The sequence below is a fragment of the Triturus cristatus genome, chromosome 7, assembly GCF_964204655.1.
Source record: "Triturus cristatus chromosome 7, aTriCri1.1, whole genome shotgun sequence".
In the NCBI taxonomy this organism is placed as follows: Eukaryota; Metazoa; Chordata; class Amphibia; order Caudata; family Salamandridae; genus Triturus; species Triturus cristatus.
Genome location: NC_140590.1, coordinates 1,834,255,808 through 1,834,276,358, shown reverse-complemented (window position 1 = coordinate 1,834,276,358; position 20,551 = coordinate 1,834,255,808). Strand labels below are relative to the sequence as shown.

Genomic DNA, 20,551 nt, shown 5'->3' with positions numbered 1-20,551 from the left:
AAGCCTACCCTACTCTATTAAATGTGAGCTGGCCCGACTGGTCAGATTTGGTCCTCCCGTTACATGCCCTCAATGAGAGAGCTAAAGTAAGTGAATGGAGCTGCATTGCCAATGGTGACCATACTTTGAGTAATCTGGGGATCAGGTATCGACCAGTATAAATCTTCTTCCGTGGACACAGAATGATTTGGATCAGTAAGGGTTTTGAATTGGCGGTTAAAGTCACCCCCTACGATCAACCACGTAGCTGGATCCAATGTTGGAATAAAATGCCGCAAATGGTCTATGACAATTAACAAACAGGGGGGTGTTATTTTTTCTGTCAGGTTATTTCTGAGCGCTCTCTTTATTTACGTTCTCGTGTTAACTTAAATATATCTGAAACGGTGCCACAGGAGAGGGAGAAAAACCCCTAAACCCTCTAGTGGTGGGCCGCGGCCCACTGTACGAACAGAACACAAACTGTGCACACGTTAAATTCTGTGTATAATGCGCAATAGCATTTGTTTCAAAACATATCCATACAACAAAACAATTGAAGAAAGTGAAGGACCACAAGATAAAGGAGTATATTCAGTCTTTCTGTTTATGACGAGTTCAGATATTCCAGCCAGCCAACACGTGTTTCGTCACGGGGTACAAAAACCCCAGACTTCTTCAGGGCTGGTGAGACAAACATATATAGGGCACGTGTCACAGATAAGTACAAATTTGTTAATCCTCAAACAAGTACAACCTTAAGTGTCCACAATATACGGTGGGGAAGGTCACCAAAATAAAGCGTAATTAGATCCAACAGATACTCCAAGTGTTTTCGGTTACGTTAGAAAACCCATTGTAAAAATGCAGTAAACTATAGGGAAGTTTGAAGAGTCTTGACAAAGAAAGAGAAAAAGTGTCCATCGTCAGGCATGCGTAAGGTTTCAATTCTATGATCTTCGATTTAGCTGCGATGTGAAAATTCGGACTACAAATATCAAGAAGTGTCGTTGTGAATCAAGCCTATGCAGACCAGTCATGTGTGAAGAAATGTGAGAAGAGGCAAAGTATAACAGTGTGCCTCGACGATGACATACGAAGTGAGTGGGTTGAAAGCCACTTAAAAGCCCCACGTGAAAGAGTAAACGTGCGAGCAGTTTATCAAACCCCTACCTTCTCTTAGTATGGCGAATGTATCAGACCTGTAAATACATGAGGGGACCAGAAGGACATAAAACCACACATTTCACTAGGTATCAAATACCATTACTTAAAAGACTATATACCAATGTAAAAAAGAGTATATACCCTACAACCAGGCTTACCTCAAACCTGGTAATAATTCCGACCCAGTAGGTCTTATCATTCAAACGGACCGGAAGTATTCAATGGTGCGAGTGTAGGAAACAGTATAATCCGAAGCAGTAAGACCGTCCAAGTAAAGCTGATTTGAATCTCTTAGACTCTGTAAAAAATATGCACCCAATCAATAATGAACTCGCTATCTTGGAAGTAAATCAAGGCAAGTAAATCGTGTAAACTAAAAGCTAAACCTTATCTAAGACGAGTACATCTATCAGTCACAGCCTGATTCTCTCCGCGTGTGGTTATGTGTGTGTCAAGACTCTTCAAACTTCCCTATAGTTTACTGCATTTATACAATGGGTTTTCTACCGTAACCAAAAACACTTGGAGTATCTGTTGGATCTAATTGCGCTTTATTTTGGTGACCTTCCCCACCGTATATTGTGGACACTTAAGGTTGTACTTGTTTGAGGATGAACAAATTTGTACTTATCTGTGACACGTGCCCTATATATGTTTGTCTCACCAGCCCTGAAGAAGTCTGGTGTTTTTGTACCCCGTGACGAAACACGTGTTGGCTGGCTGGAATATCTGAACTCGTCATAAACAGAAAGACTGAATATACTTCTTCATCTTGTGGTCCTTCACTTTCTTCAATTGTTTTGTTGTATGGATATGTTTTGAAACAAATGCTATTGCGCATTATACACAGAATTTAACGTGTACACAGTTTGTGTTCTGCAAATGGTCTATGACAACTGATTCTTGTCTGTTATTAACTGGTCTAGAATACACATTAATCAGGGCAATTTTTGTCTTTGTGGGAAACGACAGCAGAACACATTGGATATCATTTGTGGGTGATGTCATCTGCTCTGCTCTGCAGCCAAGGTGGGTACCCACACAAATTGCTAGGCCACCAGAGGGTTTCCCCCTCCCCCCCATGGTGGCCAAGATGTTAAATGATGAGAAACCCACCCGCTGAAAATCTTCCCTCGCCCAGGTCTCCTGAAATATACAAATATCCTGATTGTCCACAAAATTCCCCCATTCTGGGCAGGGCAGTTTGTTTTTAAGACCTGCCAAATTCCAGGATAAGATCCGCAATTACCACCCTGTGCTCTTATCCCTCTCAGTGCCTCAGAAGCAGTGGTGCGGGTGGAAGGAAGATCATCTGGGTGGGCCCCAGACTGTCTATCGGCTGCCCCACTAGGTTTGCATTCTCTATTTATATCACTCAGTGGAACGGGGGATATGGCATCAGAGACCCTTCTCGGTTGCATCCTAACTCGTAGTGGGCCAATCCACTGGGAGGTGTCTGAACTACTACCCCTGGTTTGTCGCCTCCAACTCCACCCTTCTTCACCCCTTTGGTCCTGCCACAGCATTACTGGGTTCTTGCCTTTGGGCGACCCCTCCCCTAGTCAATCTACCTCCTCCAGGCTTTCATATCCTATTATTCACCGGGATATTGAATTGGGGACGCCTGTTATGGTCGCCCCAACTTCCCTCACTTTGGGGCCCCAGACCCTTGGTTGGAATAGGAGGTAATGCACCACCTCTTATGATCGTTTGGTGATGAGGGTAGAAGTCCAAAGGACGGAGACTGATTTCTGTTGGTACATTATGGCAATTGGTGGTAGATTTCAATAAATTTATAACAGTGTTCGGAGTTTTGAAGTTGATAACTACACACTCCCCTGGTTCTGTTTTCCGACGATTTCCCACCCACCCAACTCTTCGGACCATTATAATCTCCCCTGCTCTGGCATACTCAAACTCTTTGTATCTTGCAAACCAGAATAGGCATTTGTTTCTAAGTTCGAGTTGGATTTCCTTTACATTAGTTGCAATTGGAGTATGGCTACATACGGGGAACAGGCCGGGGGAAGGTTTATGAGCAAGTGTGTATTTGAAATCACATTCCTCTCTTTAATATAATCTTGTACTGGTTGCCTACTCTTTCTACTTATGACATCCGGAACATGGGAGTTAGGTTTCTCTCGACACCTGTCAATTGAAGATATGTTTTTGTCACTAGGCTCAAGACTAGCACTCTTATTTCTCAGCTCCTTGTTGGTACTCGGTTCCCCTGTCTCATAGCTAGTGGAGGGATCCTTGCGAGTGCACCCCCACGACCCAGGTGAATGTGTTATGCTTGCAATATCCACCTGACACCCTTTATCAATCCCTCCTCTTGACTTACTGATGGAGTGATTTTGTCGAACTGATAACCCTGTTTCCCCTGCTGCAAAGCTTATCTAAACGACTAGTTAGGGGGACCAGTTCTTCTATAATAGTTGCTCTCAATTTGTTATGCAAATCTGCCTTCAGATTCAGTGCCCACGGTGGGTAGGTCATTTCTGCACTAGTAGTTTGAGGGGACAACCCCGATTTTGTTCTTGAACATCGCATCCCCCCTTGGTCGACTGTGGTGCCCTTGCAGAATATCTTTTTTTTGGGACCGATCTCAGTAATTTGTTTGCGCTTGCCGTTCTTGGGGATGCTAGGGACAGTTCTACCCTTGCGCGGTGCTTTCTTTGTTGGGACATCCCATGGTGGTGACATAGTGAGATCAACTAGCTGGCATTGGGTCGTGTTTGTCAGCGTCGTCGGGTCAGATGATAAAATTAATATATCAGGGATGAGTGACAACCGCCTTTCCGTGAGCTCAATTTCAGTGTCAACCACCCCAATGGCCCTCTGTAACATTTTGTCTATTGATGTTGGTGGGAGAGAGGAAACACTTGTGATTTTATTTCTGCCTGGACCTACCCTCTTTCCCATTTTCTCTCCCGCTACCAATCTAGTCCCCCAGCGGTCTGCACACATGTGCTCAGTGTTGCTATTCTACTTGTAACAGATGCAATTAACCTGCAATTGGGCAAGAATCACCAAACACCACAATTAGAGGGAAGATCAGGATATTAGTGACCGCTTATCCACTCCAATTTTCAATGTACACAGCCTGTTCGTGTCCTCACACCTCCAAAATTAATTTGGCTTTGTACACCTGACCGTCTGCTGGCTGTGCAGTTGGAAAAGCACGGATGTTATTTTGCTATCTCAGGCACACGGCAATTAATCAGAATTGTCAATAATGTGTCTGCCTCTTTGGCGCTGGATCGCTGAAGGGAAAGTGAATATTATGAGTCTTACCCACTGTCTTTACAACAAGATCGGTATCAGTAGATGCTGCCAAGGGAGGTGGCCCTGCCCTGCCTCTTCCTAGTGATGACGGGCGCAGGACGGGCCCGCCCTTGGCTCGGGCTTTGTCCGGGCACTGCCCACGCGCGTTCCATGCCGCGGGGGGAGAGGCAGCACTATAAGCGCGATGGCAGCCAGACGCCTCCCCTTCACGAGCCGCACCTGCGGAAGAACAGGAAATGCTGGGACAGGTAGTCCCCTGGAGGAGGCCGGATGCCTGTGTGGGTGGGCGACGCCTGCAGTGATAAACCCTGGGACTCCAGTCCCACCCAAGTACAGTGGAGTGCTGGCGATGATCCCAACCAGCAGGTGAGTGCTGCTGGTGCTTGAACTGTGTCCCGAGCCATGGGGGAGAGGCAGTGCTAAAAGCACGATGGCAGCCAGACACCTCCCCCTCACGAGCGGCACCTGCAGAAGAACAGGGAATGCTGGAACAGGTAGTCCCCTGGAGGAGGCCGGATGCCTGTGTGGGCTGGCGACGCCTGCGGTGATAAACCCTGGGACTCCGGTCCCACCAAAGTACAGAGAAGTGCTGGTGATGATCCCAACCAGCAGGTGAGTGCTGCCAGGGCTTGAACTGTCTCCCGCGCTGCGGGGGGAGAGGTAGCGCTATAAGCGCGATGGCAGCCAGATGCCTCCCCCGCACGAGCGGCACCTGCGGAAGAACAGGGAATGCTGGGACAGGTAGTCCCCTGGAGGAGGCCGGACGCCTGTGTGGGCTGGCGACGCCTGCAGTGATAAACCCTGGGACTCCGGCCGCACCAAAGTACAGTGGAGTGCTGGCGATGATCCCAACCAGCAGGTGAGTGCTGCTGGTGCTTGAACTGTCTCCCGAGCAACGGGGGGGAGGCAGTGCTAAAAGCACGATGACAGCCAGACGCCTCCCCCTCACAAGCGGCACCTGCAGAAGAACAGGGAATGCTGGGACAGGTAGTCCCCTGGAGGAGGCCGGACGCCTGTGTGGGTGGGCGACGCCTGCGGTGATAAACTCTGGGACTCCGGTCCCACCAAAGTACAGTGGAGTGCTGGCGATGATCCCAACCAGCAGGTGAGTGCTGCCGGGGTTTGAACTGTCTCCCACGCCGCAGGGGGAGAAGCAGCACTTTAAGCTCTATGGCAGCCAGACGCCCTCATGAGCGACACCTGCGGCAGAACAGGGAATGCTGGGACAGGTAGTCCCCTGGTAGAGGCCGGATGCCTGTGTGGGCTGGCGACGCCTGCGGTGATAAACTCTGGGACTCCGGTCCCACCAAAGTACAGTGGAGTGCTGGCGATGATCCCAGCCAGCAGGTGAGTGCTGCCAGTGCTTGAACTGTCTCCCGCACCGCGGGGGGAGAAGAAGCGCTATAAGCTCTATGGCAGCCAGACGCCTCTCCCTCATGAGCGACACCTGCGGCAGAACAGGGAATGCTGGGACAGGTAGTTCCCTGGTAGAGGCCGGATGACTGTGTGGGCTGGCGACGCCTGCGGTGATAAACTTTGGGACTCTGGTCCCACCAAAGTACAGTGGAGTGCTGGTGATGATCCCAACCAGCAGGTGAGTGCTGCCGGGGCTTGAACAGTCTTCGCGCCGTGGGGGGAGAGGTAGCACTATAAGCGCCATGGCAGCCAGATACCTCCCCATCACGAGCAACACCTGCATCAGAACAGGGAATTCTGGGACAGGTAGTCCCCTGGATAGAGGCCGGACGCCTGTGTGGGCTGGCGACGCCTGCGGTGATAAACTCTGGGACTCCGGTCCCACCGAAGTACAGTGGAGTGCTGGCGATGATCCCAACCAGCAGGTGAGTGCTGCTGGTGCTTGAAGTATCTCCTGAGCCACGGGGGGAGAGGCAGCGCTAAAAGCGCGATGGCAGCCAGATGCCTCCCCCTCACGAGCGGCACCTGCGGAAGAACAGGGAATGCTGGGACAGGTAGTCCCCTGGAGGAGGACGGATGCCTGTGTGAGCTGGCGACGCCTGCGGTGATAAACTCTGGGACTCCGGTGCCAACAAAGTACAGTGGAGTGCTGGCGATAATCCCAACCAGCAGGTGAGTGCTGCCAGTGCTTGAACTGTCTCCCGCACCGCAGGGGGAGAAGAAGCGCTATAAGCTCTATGGCAGCCAGACGCCTCTCCCTCATGAGCGACACCTGCGGCAGAACAGGGAATGCTGGAACAGGTAGTCCCCTGGTAGAGGCCGGATGCCTGTGTGGGCTGGCGACGCCTGCGGTGATAAACTCTGGGACTCCGGTCCCACCGAAGTACAGTGGAGTGCTGGCGATGATCCCAACCAGCAGGTGAGTGCTGCCTGTACTTGAACTGTCTCCCATTGCTATATTCACAAAGCAAAATTCCAAAAGAAAAACGTCATGAAGTGAAAAGATTATTTTTGGAATAAAATATGGTGCAACCAAACATCAGGAGGGTCCTGCAAAAAAACTGGCATGTCTTAAACAAGGACGAGCTCCTGAGAGATATTGTGGAAATGGGGCTTTGAATAACTTCCCAAAAAGCGAGTCCTTTGGGAAACATTTTGACCTTCAGTCATTATCGCCCGAAGCAAGATCAAAATTATTGGCTTTCTGCGAATATGGGAGGCTTTGTGAAATGTAATTCCTGCAAACCCTGCAAATATGGTTCAAACTGCAGGAGCTACCGAACCTTTGATGTCCATGAGGTGAAAATCAATTATCGTATCACCTGTAATACGGATTATATGATTTATGTTCTCAGATGTGGGTTTGATAAGCTATACGTGAGTAGCACCATAAATATGTTAAAACTGACAATATTACACCACATCCGAGCCATAAGGAATGGTGACAAAAGTTACCCTATGGCCTGCCATTTTTAACAATTCCACAATCGATCATTGACAACTTTTAACATTTGTGGAGTTAAACACATTTGGGCTCATGCATGAGGAGATGATCTAGAGAAAGAATTAAGGAAGCAAGAATTTCGTATGATATTGTCAATGGGAACAGTAATACCTTGGGGCCACAATGCAGATGCTGAACTATATGTACACTTGTAAATTGGGCATTGTATGGAACTTTTCAAATTTCGGAGAGACTATGCACTTTATAGGGAATGAGATTGAGAAATTTAGCAATATGTAGATTATGACAATTGGCACTTTTCTTCTCTATTATCCTATATATATTGAATACCAATTTCCTGTGGAATCTGAGTTACCTATTAACCGACACAAAGATCTAGAGAGTGAAATGTCAATGTTGAATTTGTATAGAATAACATAATTTTACTTTGGCTATTAGGAAATTGCATATTGGATGTTTCGTGCTATGAACAGTGTCCCTTTTATTTTCATCAAGGAGAATTGACAATTAGTGGGTCCTTGAACTCAAGTATTATGCACTTTATAAATATTAGGCACTTTGTATGTGCTTTATGAGACTCAGATGATTTGCCCAATGGTAACTGTAATAGATTTGCAATTGCAAGAGGAATTATGATTGTCCATTGTGCACTTTGGAGCAGTCATGCTCTTTAAATATTCATTTTTGTACTGTGAAGTACTATATGGTTGCAAATACTACATTCCCATAATTATAAACTAAGACATCTGTCATAATACCCAAGTATTGTGCTTAACAGTATCCGTACAAGATCTACAATTGCAAAAGTGACTACGATCACACATTGGACATGTTATGGACTTTGTGAACTTTGAGACGCTATGAATTCATGAGTAAAATATTATCACACAGAATGTAACTATCGCAAAGTAGTGTGCAAGAAGGTTTGCATACTTTAGGTTCTAGGGTTCTTGCACTATGCACTAAATATTAAAATTGGGAGGCGTAGTGCAGGTTTAGACTAGACTTATTTATGACCCTTGTATTTGTGATTTCCACATATGACCTTCATATGTGTTTTTTATAAGTGACATCTACATATTACACATTACCCATATTGAATGAATAGTAGCTGAAAAATTTGATAAGGTGCAAAAGCATAGGATTTCCTAAGATCAAGCATTAACTGTTTGGAGTGTAATGTGCACTTTTATAAAATATCACTACACCTTGAAGCACTATGCATTTTGATGATAATTGAACAAATACGATTTATGGGACTTACCAACAAAGGAAATTGATAAAATTATTAAATAATTAGAAATAGCACAGATTTATGTCTCTGTATTATATTAAATCATTTGTTTCTAAATAATGCTCCAAAAAACCCTCAAGAAAAACCTTCATGAAATTAATGGAGGTTGAAATCAGTCATTGCGACCCCAATAGAGTTGTTGCTCTAGTGTTGTAGGGTCATAGAACTAAAAAAAAGGACTCCTATAACTATGCTATGCACCGCAATGTGTGTGGGATACAGTTGAAGGTGTCAGCCAAAACACGGCGTTCATTAAAAAGAATGGAATAATAATAAAAAGAACTATTGGATATTAAATCATGGAGGTTGTTCGCTGTACCGATGCATGGGTGGTCCATAGAGGAGAATTGCTTTTGAAACCATTTCACTTAATGTTCAACAATAAACTAAAAATAAAAAGATTTTTTATTTAATGTTAAAAAAATAATAATATTTTTTTTTTAATCTAAAAATGAGTGTAACTTTCAGTTGTATTAAAATATGATTCAATTGCTTTTAATTAACGCTGTGTATCACCTTTAGTACATATTCATATATAATAAAAACATACATTTGTAATTTAGGTGGGAATTTTGTTTATAATGTAACCTTCTAAATGATAATTTTAATTTAATTAAATATTTTCAAAATCATATTTTTTAAAATTTTGAATTCAGTTAATAGTGCTGTAGAATGTTTTTGTATTTTGATATTAATATATAAAATTAATTTAGAGTAGTATTTACCATGAACATATTTTTAAAATGTAATAAATATATTTTTCTTTTCCCTATACTTTTCTACAGCGAGATCTCCACCACTGAGTACAAATAGTTGTAATGTAAATATTAATGTAAATTAATGTTATGTATTCATATCTATGTTTTTAACAACATAAAAATGCTGCAGCACTAGCAACCTAATTTTGAATTAAAAATTGAATTAATTTATTTATTGTATTGAATTAAATGAACATTACTGTTAAAAGATTTATTAAAAATCTTACCTATAGTAAACTGTTTATACTTATTTATGATGTATTACAAATAAGGCTCCCGGTTTTCCATTTAAACGGATTTTTACACATAAATATAGACGGAAAAATACTTTTCTTCCGTCTGTATTTATAAATAGAGATGGAAAAATACGACCAAACTGGAATCAGAGAATTGTTTGGCCATCCGTGCTCCAGCCAAGTATCCACCTCGCAGAGCCGCTCTTCCTGATTTCAGTGTCTGACTGCCACATTAACACCTGCTGGGCCATTAATCTTTGGTTATGCGTGGGAAATTCGTTCCTATGAGGGTCTTGTATTGACCTCTGGCCTGACCTCCATTTACAAATTACAAAATAATTTATAGAGTTGATTTCCATCAAATTTTTTCTATAAAAATAATGTTGCATTTATTTTTTAATTCATAAAAAGTTAATGAAATATTTTTTCATAAAATAATATTTAGTTTTGATCATACTGAACCTTTTGATCATTAAATTAATTTTATATCTCTATATTTAAAAGGTTGAAATAACGTATTTTAATTTAACATTATTTCGTATGGGGTTCTATGCTAGGTTCATGACTCAATTTGTTTCTATCGAAGGGTGTTGCAGTATAAGTTGTTGGCCATGCGTGCTGCTAATCCTCCTTTTTGGCTGTGCTAACTTACACTCAGAAATGTGGCTCCACCTCTTGATTAAGTCTACACTTTCAAGTTACCCGTAAATAGTGACAAGCCAAATGTAAATTTATACATGTAACTTACTCACAGGTCTAAGTTAATTTTGTGAATAGCCCCAATTGTGTGCGTGTGTGTGTGTGTGTTTTCAATTTGTCTAACCACTGGCAATCGCTCAGGGTAGTATCCCAATACGTTATTTTACTCACCATGACACCTCAGTTTGGACCCAGCCATATGCAAATCAGCTTTGACCCTGCTCCAATGGGAACATTCCGGCCCAAATCGACAGGCCAGGTCCTCACCGTACAGGAATACAAGCAACCTAGGACCTGTTACACCCTGATAAGCACCGATTAGCCAGATATGACTTGGTTCAACTGGCATGGTGAGCATGGGACCCATGTCTGGGCATACCCTCCGTATATCAAACAAACAAAAGGTGATAGAAGGAATGCTTGTAATTTGTCTAACAATTGGAAATCACTCGGAGTAGCATCCCAGCCCATCGTTTTTGGCCCACAATTAAGAACAATAACACTTTGCCAGTAATATTAATTTTTGCATGATTTGCCTTGATTTTCCATTGATGCAGCTCTTGAAGGTTTCTACCCTTAAAGATGTATACTGCGAATGATAGGTAGTGTTTGTTTCTCAACAGTATCACCTATGCCTTCCTGGTCCTGATGACACTGGTCCTACGTCTTAGTGACAGTGATGGAGAGGCCACGTCAATGGCATTTGCTTTGGTCCTTGGCTGGTGTTATGTGATGTACTTTGCGCGTGGATTCGAATCAGTGGGCCCACTGACAATTATGATACAAAAGGTAGGGCACTGTTAATTCTACATTTTAAAAAATGTGAAAATTATATTTATTGTCACCTCAATGTCAGCAGTTTCAAGTTGTTCTATTTTTTTGAACAACTTCACAAGCACATTTCCCTGTCTTCTTTTTTGAGCAAAACATCTACACTTATCATTGATGAATGGCTGATACCAGCTTGTGCTCAAGTGACCTCATTTCACTAACATCATTGGGCCAGTGTAAGTGACATTACACACATTTGCAATTACCCAATGATGGCATAGAGCAGACACTGGAGGGAGGCAGTGCTTAATATGAAGAAATGAAACTACCAGAACTCAAGGTCGTTCACTGCATCTGGCACCCCCCACTGTTCCTGCTCCCAAATGCCAAATGCTAAAGCAAACTTTACTAACTAATGACCACTTTTATACCAGTGTGAAGGGTTGGGCACTTCCAGGTCTCATAAACCTGTAGAGAAGGCCTGGAAGTGGTAGTTCTGTGAATATATTTGAGTATGCTCAAAAATAGTCAGAGGTCACTACCTTGTGGGGTTCTCTCATAAGTGCCAGTGTTGAACATACATTGTGTGAGTCGATGGCTGGCACACACCATCACAAATGTGGCACTGGAGAGAGCAAAGTCAGCCTCCCTTGCTGACAGGGTATATTATAGATTGTGAGCTGTCAGTACAATGGCAAAGGGGCAGAAGAGCAGCAGATGGCCTCTTGAGAAGTGTGTGTACAAGAAGAACTAATGCTATCTTTTGTGTCTTTGTGCCAGATGTACTACCTGCCAAATAGCTACTCGCAAATTGCATCACTTTTACAACTCGCAATTTGTGACTCGCTATTTGGCATGTACAACAGTGTCTTGGATACTGTTTGGGGTTCGCGATGGGGTTGCAAAATGTGAGGCTTATAAATATATAATGCACCACTCGCATTTTGCGACCCCATATGGAATGGCTGGCCCTCCCAGGGATGGTGGCCTGCTGGGCTCAGCAGACCACCATGTCTGGTACTGGTTTTAAATAAAGCAGCTTTTTTTTCTTTAAATGCAGCCCATTTTCCTTAAAAGAAAACAGGCTACATTTAAAAAAATTAAATAAACGTTTTTGTTTCATTTTTTAAGGGCAGGCAGTGGTTCCTGGGACAACTGCTCAGCCCTTAAAAAATTATTTTGCATGCATTTGCAAAGGGGAAGGGGTCCCCTGCGGACCCTTTCCTATTTGAGAATGCATTACCACCTACTTGAAGTAGGTGGTAATTTGCAAGTGTTTTGCGACCGCAAAACATCAGTACATGGCTATGGAGTCGCCCTTTCCAAATACCGAGTTGCGAAACAGTATTTTGCGAGTCGCAATTTGTTTGCGACTTGGAAAATACTGTTTTGTACATGGGCCCATGGTTTTTAGCGTGCTCACGCTAATAAACTGTCGTATATATGGCCCCTGGTGCCAAATATGTTGAGCAAAATGTATGTACTTAGGCCCAGATTCATGAAGGCTTTGTCTTGTCAAGTCTTCACACAAAGGCTTCAGTAATATTTACAAAGTCATACAAGGGGGGATTTCTGCTGCATTGAGGGGATTTGTAAAGAAATATAACACAACTAAGCTGCTTTGGCTGCGTTGTATTACATTTCAAGCTGGAATGCATTCCATGGATGAAGCATGGGTGTTACCATGCATCCACCCATGGATGGCGCATCATAATGCTACACCTTACCCAGTGACAAATAACGAGGAAAAATATCTTTATTTATCTGCGTTATTTCTGCTTTCTACATGTGCTGCAAGTTTGCTTGCTGCCCTGCGTGAAACATTAACACATATGTCCCTTGGTGTGTAAAGTGTAACAGTCAAGTGCACCACTGCTGCTAATACGAATAAGTGTGGCCTGCAAGCCCTGAATTGATCACTTTTTATCAATTTTTTATTAAGAGTTTACATGTTGGACACATGTTTCTAAACAGTTAAACGTTAATTTTAGAAAGGGTGAAAATGCAAAGAGCTTTGCAATAGTGCAGTGAGACCAATGTGATTCCAAACTGCTCTCAATTCATTCATGCAGCAGCCACGGTCTTTTGAAGCCTCCGTGAGCTGCCTGATTCCCAATATTGCTTTAGAAGATGGATCTGCAAAGGACAGAATCTGTTTCTTTGAATTAACCACTTGTGTTTGCAAGTGCTTTAAAACAAAAAATGGAATGAATCAGGTGCACTTAATCCGTTTTCAACCATAGATTCACCACAAAGTCCATTTAAGAGCATTTTCACACAAATCCTTCTCCCGTTGGAGAAGAAGGCCATCTGCCTCAGAATCAGATGATAACTCTTGTTATTATCATTGCAGTTTTCCTTTACAGTCAGTGGCTCTCAGGGCGGGGGGCGGCTGGGCACAGGAGGGCAGAGGAGTGCTTTGTTCCCCTTAAGTGGGCATGACTGCTGGACGGGCCCTCTATGGCTGGCCAAACAGTCCCGCACGCTTTGCATCTTCCCCACCAGGCTCGATTACGCAGCCTGGTGAGGAACATGCAAAGCCTGCAAGCCCCTCGCTGAGCGACGATCCACGGCGCTCAGACCAATCACAACGCTTCATTGCGTAGGCTTAGGGGAGCCTGGGTGGGTGCTTCCTGCTGCCGGCTGGGACTGCAGAAACATGAAGAGGACAGAAAATGGGTAAGAGGGGGCAGCCGGCAGGTGTTAAAGGTAAGTGTATTTATTTTATCTTTGTGTCGTCCCTCATCCCCTCTGGCCCCCCTGCCCCTCCTCTTGAATCCGGTAGCAGCTGCTACGGTCCTGGACACTTGGCGAAAGCAGACCACCAGCTTCTCATACGAAGCAACAATAAGCTGTGAATCGATTTCTAAACTTCTCGATCCACTTGAAAAAGTGTTTCTTTACATCTCCATGCATCCCTACCTAAAACGCAACTGACTCGGCTTTGTCTTGAGACCCATGTTACACAATAGTATTCACTCTCAATGTTACAGATCGATCACGCTATCTGTGTCTTCTCCATAACACTCTTCAACAAGCCTTGAAACTCTCAACAGCACAGTAAAAGTTCTATTAAAACATTAAAAAATTCTCAAACAAATTTAAAACCATTCTCACAATCCTTTATTCTTCCCAGACCGACTGGTAGACACCAAGGGCCATGTGTAGGTACCCTTAGAATAACAATTCTCTATTAGGCAATCGGCATTCAAAATGTATGAAATATTTATTTCTTACTTTGCGATTCCTAGTGGGTCACAATCGACCAAACTCATGAATATTATAATTCCCAAAGAGCAGTGCACGTGAACAAAAAGCCTTTTGAGTCTCTTTATAATTTCTTTTAATCCTTTATTGTCAATTCGGAATATGATTGTTTAAGGAAGCAGCCAACGCGTTTCGTTTGTTTGGCAAACTGCCAGAAGAACTTCTTCCGGGCTTTAGAAACAAATTAGACTAATAACAGAAAATGTTGATTTCAGTCCATTTAAAAAGAAAGAGTAGCTGTCCTCGTGGTGCTAATTTGACTTGAAAAAATCAGAATCAATTAGTAAACTCAGCGTACCAGTAGAGCGAAAAAAAGGGTCAATAAATAAACGGGATGGTACAACTAGTCCATATTTGAACCTGTCCTGTATACGCCTCTTTAGTAAGCGGTCCGCAAAGTACCTCCGAACTACGTCCGACAAAAGCACTTTTGTGAGTTGCTTTCTTGCGATAAGTCTGTTGGCCCTTTGTTTTTTTTGGAATTAAACTCATGAATATTAATGAGGTAGATCACAATTTGCAACCTATTAGGAATCGCAGCCAACTCAGGGATGGCTGCCTGCAGAGGTCAGCAGACCACCATGTCTGTGATTGCTTTCTATCATAGCAATCTTTTTTTTATTTTTTATAAGCAGTACTTTTTCCTTAAAGGGAAATGGGAAGCATTTAAAAATAAAAAAAATGAAACGTTGACATTTCATTTTTAGGAGCAGGCAGTGGACCATTGGCTGCTCTTAAAAAATATTTATTTCAACATTCTCAAAGGGACCCCTTCCCATTTGCAAATGGGTTACCACCACTTTTAAAATGGTGGTAAAAAATTACATTTTTGCGACCAGAATTTATTCGCAAAACAGATATACATACCATGCAGATTCTGTATCTGGAAGGGACGCCCAAAACATGCCCCTTCCAAACACTGAATAGCAAATGCAAATTGCAATTCGGTAGCAAGTTACCAAATCACATTTTCCATTTTGTACATTTGAAAAAAAAAATATTCTGATCACAAACGTCCCAGTTCTGTGATAAGCTTTTGCCTACATACAGCTAAAAGCTGTTTCATAGGTGACATAAAAATTGTGATGTTGAAAAACTGTGGAGTCCTTGGAGTGAAATGTAAAACTTGTGCAGAAAGAAGGAGTGATGTCCTTGCTTCTCTGTGGCACTCAGTCTGCAGCATCTCTGGGAGGGCAGAAGAATGACGACTGTTACGCATCAGAGGGAGGAGTTATGAACCTCATCGAAAGATGGCTGAAGGCCTGACCTCATCCACTGTGACACAGCAGGTTGTGATTGTAGGGCTTGGGGCTCTTGATCCCACTTGCCCCCCTTTGGAAGATGATCTGCAGTATTTGTTGCTCCGCAAAATTGATCCAACGTCATGCAGGTCATTTGCTCCCTGGCAAAGCAGACCCAAATATGGTCAGCTCCACTGGGAGTCGAGCAACAGGGATCCCAGAGAACACGAGTGCAGAACTGGGGGCCGAGCTCAGGCTCTTGAGAATCTTGAGCACATTCTCTGAAGCCAGGCCGTGAGCTCTGCACCAAGTGTACCCTCTCGGAGGACATCCTTAAAGATAAAAAGACAACGCAGAAATGGACAGCCACATGTTCTTTTGCAAGTCTACGTGTATGCAGCAGCTGGGCTAGGACTAGGTCACGGTTAGCCGTGGTGCTGAAGCAAGATGACAGGAAGGGGCGGGAAGCAACATGATGGATTGAACAGGGGACAAAGGGGGAAACACATGAGAGACAGCGGCATGGACCTCAAGGGTGAAAGCAATATGGAGGGCAGTGGGCAGAATCACGTAGGATGGTTGTGGAGGATACAAATGTAGGGAGAAGTAACACAGAGGGTGTAGCGGAAGCAACATGGAGACACAGGCAGAGGGAATCAACATGGTGGGTGTGGGGAGGTGAGCAAACTAATGGAGGTAAAGAGTAACATGGAAGGTTGGAGGTTAGGGGAGGAAAAGTAAATGAGGCAGCAACGTGGAGCAGGCATGGGAGTAGCAGATGGGGAAGAGAGAGAGCGGGGAAGAAAAGTAAAGTCTAGGGGCAGATGGAAAACCCATGCAAGCACATGGATTGGTTAAACAAAAAAACACAAGCAATGTGTCCATGCTCCAGGGGAGGAACAAACACAAGATGAGGAAGAAAAGCATGCACTAGCTAAAGAGTAAGGAGTAAGAAAATGAAAGTGGCAATGAAGCCAATCAATTGTAAGGAATGGGTGGGCTCTAAGACTGCTGTAAGTAAACAAACAATATGTATACTCTGTCCAGCCGGCGAGAACTAAAAAACACAATGTGTTCCTTAGAGCATGCTATAGCAAAACAAAATAATACAAGTAATAACATAAAGCACCACTAAATAACATAAAGCAACATCAGATACAAAACAAGAAGCATTGGCAATATAAATAGGTCTGGCTGTAATGTTGTAATGCATGGAACACATGCACGCTGAAGTGCTGCTCGCTTGCATGGCAGTCATTAATACTATTTTGCACATTATAGTGCTCCGCGGATGTTGTAAGTAGTGGAAGAATTGAAGCAGCACTATTTTCCCACCGTAAACTGTGGTACGTGGCTCCTTGTCAATGGAGTTTGGAATACATGCCCTGCTTTGGACTTGAAATGTTGCAGTATATGCTGACACATGTAAAGTGAGCAACAGAACATAACACAATAACATATCCAAAGCAACACAACAACACAAACATATTAGGGTATATTAGAGTAAACAGGCAAAGGAAAACACAGCACAACAACTGAAGTACAAGACCAGACATTCCCACACTGCAGCACAAAAAACAAAATAACACATCCCCAGCACAGGAAAATACCACAAAACAAAGAGTCACAAATGCTTTTGTGGTGCTTTGCCTCCTCCAGAACCCTGCTTTGATAATACAGTGGTAAAAGGCGAGGGACGCAAGCACAACATTCATTTACCACCAAGGCATGTCATGGCACCAGTCAAAATGTTTTGTGAAGGAACATTTGTGAGCATTGATAGGTGCAGCTTCGAAAGGCTAAGAATGTTTTTTCTTCTGTTGTCTTTGTTTCCTCTCTTATTCCCTTTGTCTGCAGATATAAATTATTATTCCTTCATGTCATTGTTTTATTTAATATTTACTGCCATATGTATTGTAAGTCAGATGAAATAACGTGATGCAACAGCTGACAATAAGAACTGGTGTTTGATGCATGAATATGTGAACATGCAAAAGATGAGAGTTTACTACAAGCCTCAGTGACAGGCTCTCCCATGCCTTCTCCCCAGATGCTGTTCTGCGATGTCCTGCAGTTCTGTGGACTCATGGCAGTGGTCATCCTGGGCTTTTCTGGAGGTAATCTGATGTTAACCTAACACATAACACTGCACTTTTTTTTTGTAACATATTTTTATTGACAATTTCAGTTTTAATATACCGTACATCATTCACAACTTTCTAGCATTTATGGCATAAAGTACAGTATGCGGTATCACACACCATCTGTATATCCTGACGTAGATTCATCAGAAAAATTATATGATCAAGTACGAGCCTGTGTGTGTATCCCAAGGATACGAATGAATAATATGTCATGTGAACAGGGGAGTAACACAGGTTTAAACTAGGGGAGGGGCATGGAAATTCACCTCCGGACCGCGTAACCGAGTGTACAAGCTGTCGTGTGGGTGTAACGCCGCGAAGAATCGCGCTTAGACCTCCTCTTAGAGTCAACCGGCAGCGGTAATAGTGTGCACTATCAGGCTATGTGAGACTGCTCTATCGGGGCTAACACATAACACTGCATTTAAGACCCAATCCTGGATCACCACCCTTCAGCTCACCAGGAACATCGAGTGCTTCCAGATGTGGTTGGCGAAAAAGAGCAAAAGGAACATTAACTTATCAAAACTTCAATATCCACACATTCTGGCACACACTCTTAAATGTACAAAAAAAGCACACTCACCCACACCACTGATGCCTTGCCACACACTCCCATCATCCAGACATGCTCCTCACACTCGATCATTCAAAACCACAGAGACCTACAGTGGACAGACCCCTTCCTCGCTGCTTCCACCACTACCACATCACCGCCTTGCTCTAAATGATCACGTATTCTGTCTCAGGGCTTACAGCCTTTGTCACTAGGTCTGTTGAACTGTCTAGGCCTGGGCACTACATCTTTTTTATTTTTGGGGTAGTTTTATACAGTGTGTACTGATCTCAAAGGGGTCAGAGCGCTTTGGATGAGCACCAGTTGCGTTACAGAGGGACCCATTCACGTGTTTTTGTTAGGCAAGGGGACATTACAGGATTTATCCAGAATCACAGGATGTTGAGCGTCCCTGTCAAGACTCGAACCCAGTTCCCCAGCTTCAAGGTCGACCGCTCTAGCCATCCATAGACATTCAAAACACATTATTAACAGACACAAAATACACCTGCAGCACATTTCCCCCTCCCATGCTACACAGACATGAGCTCGCATGCACACACACACAAACATACAACACTTCACAAACTTAGGGGCACATTTCCAAAGCATTGATGCAGTGCCGCAAGTGAAGATGCTGCACCGTGTTGCGTCAACGGGAGCGAGCAGAACTGCCCCATACCCTTGAAGGAATGGCGCAGTTCTGTTATCTCCATGCACGGGTGCACTTGTGGCTGTCTAGTGCTAATGCAGCCGCCCTGACCCTCCATAGTGCAATGGTGTCTTCGTTTAGGTCATGATAGCTTTTCTGTGGCAAGGGTGGCCTTCCTGCACAAAACTAACCTTTGAGCCTATTTTCATGTGTGCTGCATGTGTGCTGCAGACTGAGGAAATAACCAGCATAAATGAAGATGTTTCTCCTTGTTACACTAGCCCCGAGCAGGTGCACCATTTTGGAGAAAATATATGTCTACAAGTTTGTACCTAAGGGTTTGTGTCAAAAACCATGGGTGGATGCATGGGAATGCCCACACACCACCAATGAAACATTTATTGTGTCTTTGTATTACTTTTATTTTTACAAAGCAATGCACCTAACAATTTGCGCTGCTTTATAAATACCACAAAGGATTTTGCGTCAAGTCTGCATCAAAAGTGATGCAAACCCAATGCAAAAACTTTGTTTATCTTCAAGATACGTTAACATACCTGTACGTGCACATAATAAAAAGTGGCATGGAGACACAGATACACACAGAGACACACTCAAGGAGAATGTATGACAAACTCCCCACTAAAAATATAAATGTAAATATTTGTTGCTTATCAAGAGATTGAAAGTGGGATAAGAGCAGTAATTGACCATTACATACGTCTCGAGTGCACTGCATGAAAAATAAGGCATCAGAGTGAAGTGTAATCAGCTGCGGATCCGCCGCTAATGCAGCAGAGCCTCACCCCAGTGCTTTTCAGCAGTGCAAAAAAGGAAAAATAGATTGATAATAACAAGATGTTATTATCATTTTATTTGACCATGCTGAAGCCAGTTTGGGACGGGTGGGTCTTGGCTGTAATCACAGCCAACAGGGGGAGCAGGGCTTTTTGCACTTAAGTGCACATGATGATTTGGGTGGCCATCTTGGGCCGGCAAAATAGTCATGCGCACTTAGCATGTTCTCCACCCAGCTGTATTGCAGAGCCTGGGTGGAGAAAATGCATAGGCTCCCACTCCCTGTCTGAGCGCCGAACCAGGCCGCTCTGAGCAATCATGACACTGCTATCATACTAGTGACAGCAACGTTGTGATTGGCTAAGGGAATCTGAGAGCCTGTGTGCTTCCGTTTTGTGCTGCTGGGAAGAAAAGAGGATGGAGGAGAGGAGGCAACCGGCCGGCAGATAAGTTACATATTTTTCTTTTTTTTACCCCCTCCCTACCACTAATGCCCTGGAGCTTTCACCACTGGTTGTAATCGAAGGATTTCGTAAACTATGTAACTTAATGTATTCTCTACTGAACGCATATGGTTTTAATGCTGTCAATATAAGATGTTTTCCTTCATTTTCTCAATTCTTTTTCCAGCTTTTTTCGTCACTTTCCAAACTGAGGATCCCAGTGAGCTGGGACATTTCTTCAGCTACCCCATGTCCCTCTTCAGTACCTTTGAACTCTCCCTGACGCTCATTGATGGGCCTGCCAACTACAGCGTTGACCTTCCGCTCATGTATCCTGTATTGTATTCCGCATTCGCGGTCCTCGCTGCCCTTCTCAT

At 43.7% G+C, this 20,551-nt stretch overlaps 1 protein-coding gene across 1 annotated transcript in view; it reads left to right on the top strand.

Moving 5' to 3' along the window:
* The window catches only part of LOC146813350 (transient receptor potential cation channel subfamily V member 6-like), a 184,778-nt gene that overhangs the window by 150,827 nt on the left and 13,400 nt on the right, over positions 1 to 20,551 (top strand). The window contains exons 11-13 of the mRNA XM_085620159.1: positions 10,926 to 11,091; positions 17,632 to 17,698; positions 20,362 to 20,551. The exon at positions 20,362 to 20,551 is cut by the window's right edge and continues 79 nt beyond it. Coding sequence (XP_085476285.1) covers positions 10,926 to 11,091; positions 17,632 to 17,698; positions 20,362 to 20,551 — 423 coding nt within the window. The remainder of the gene's footprint in view (positions 1 to 10,925; positions 11,092 to 17,631; positions 17,699 to 20,361) is intronic.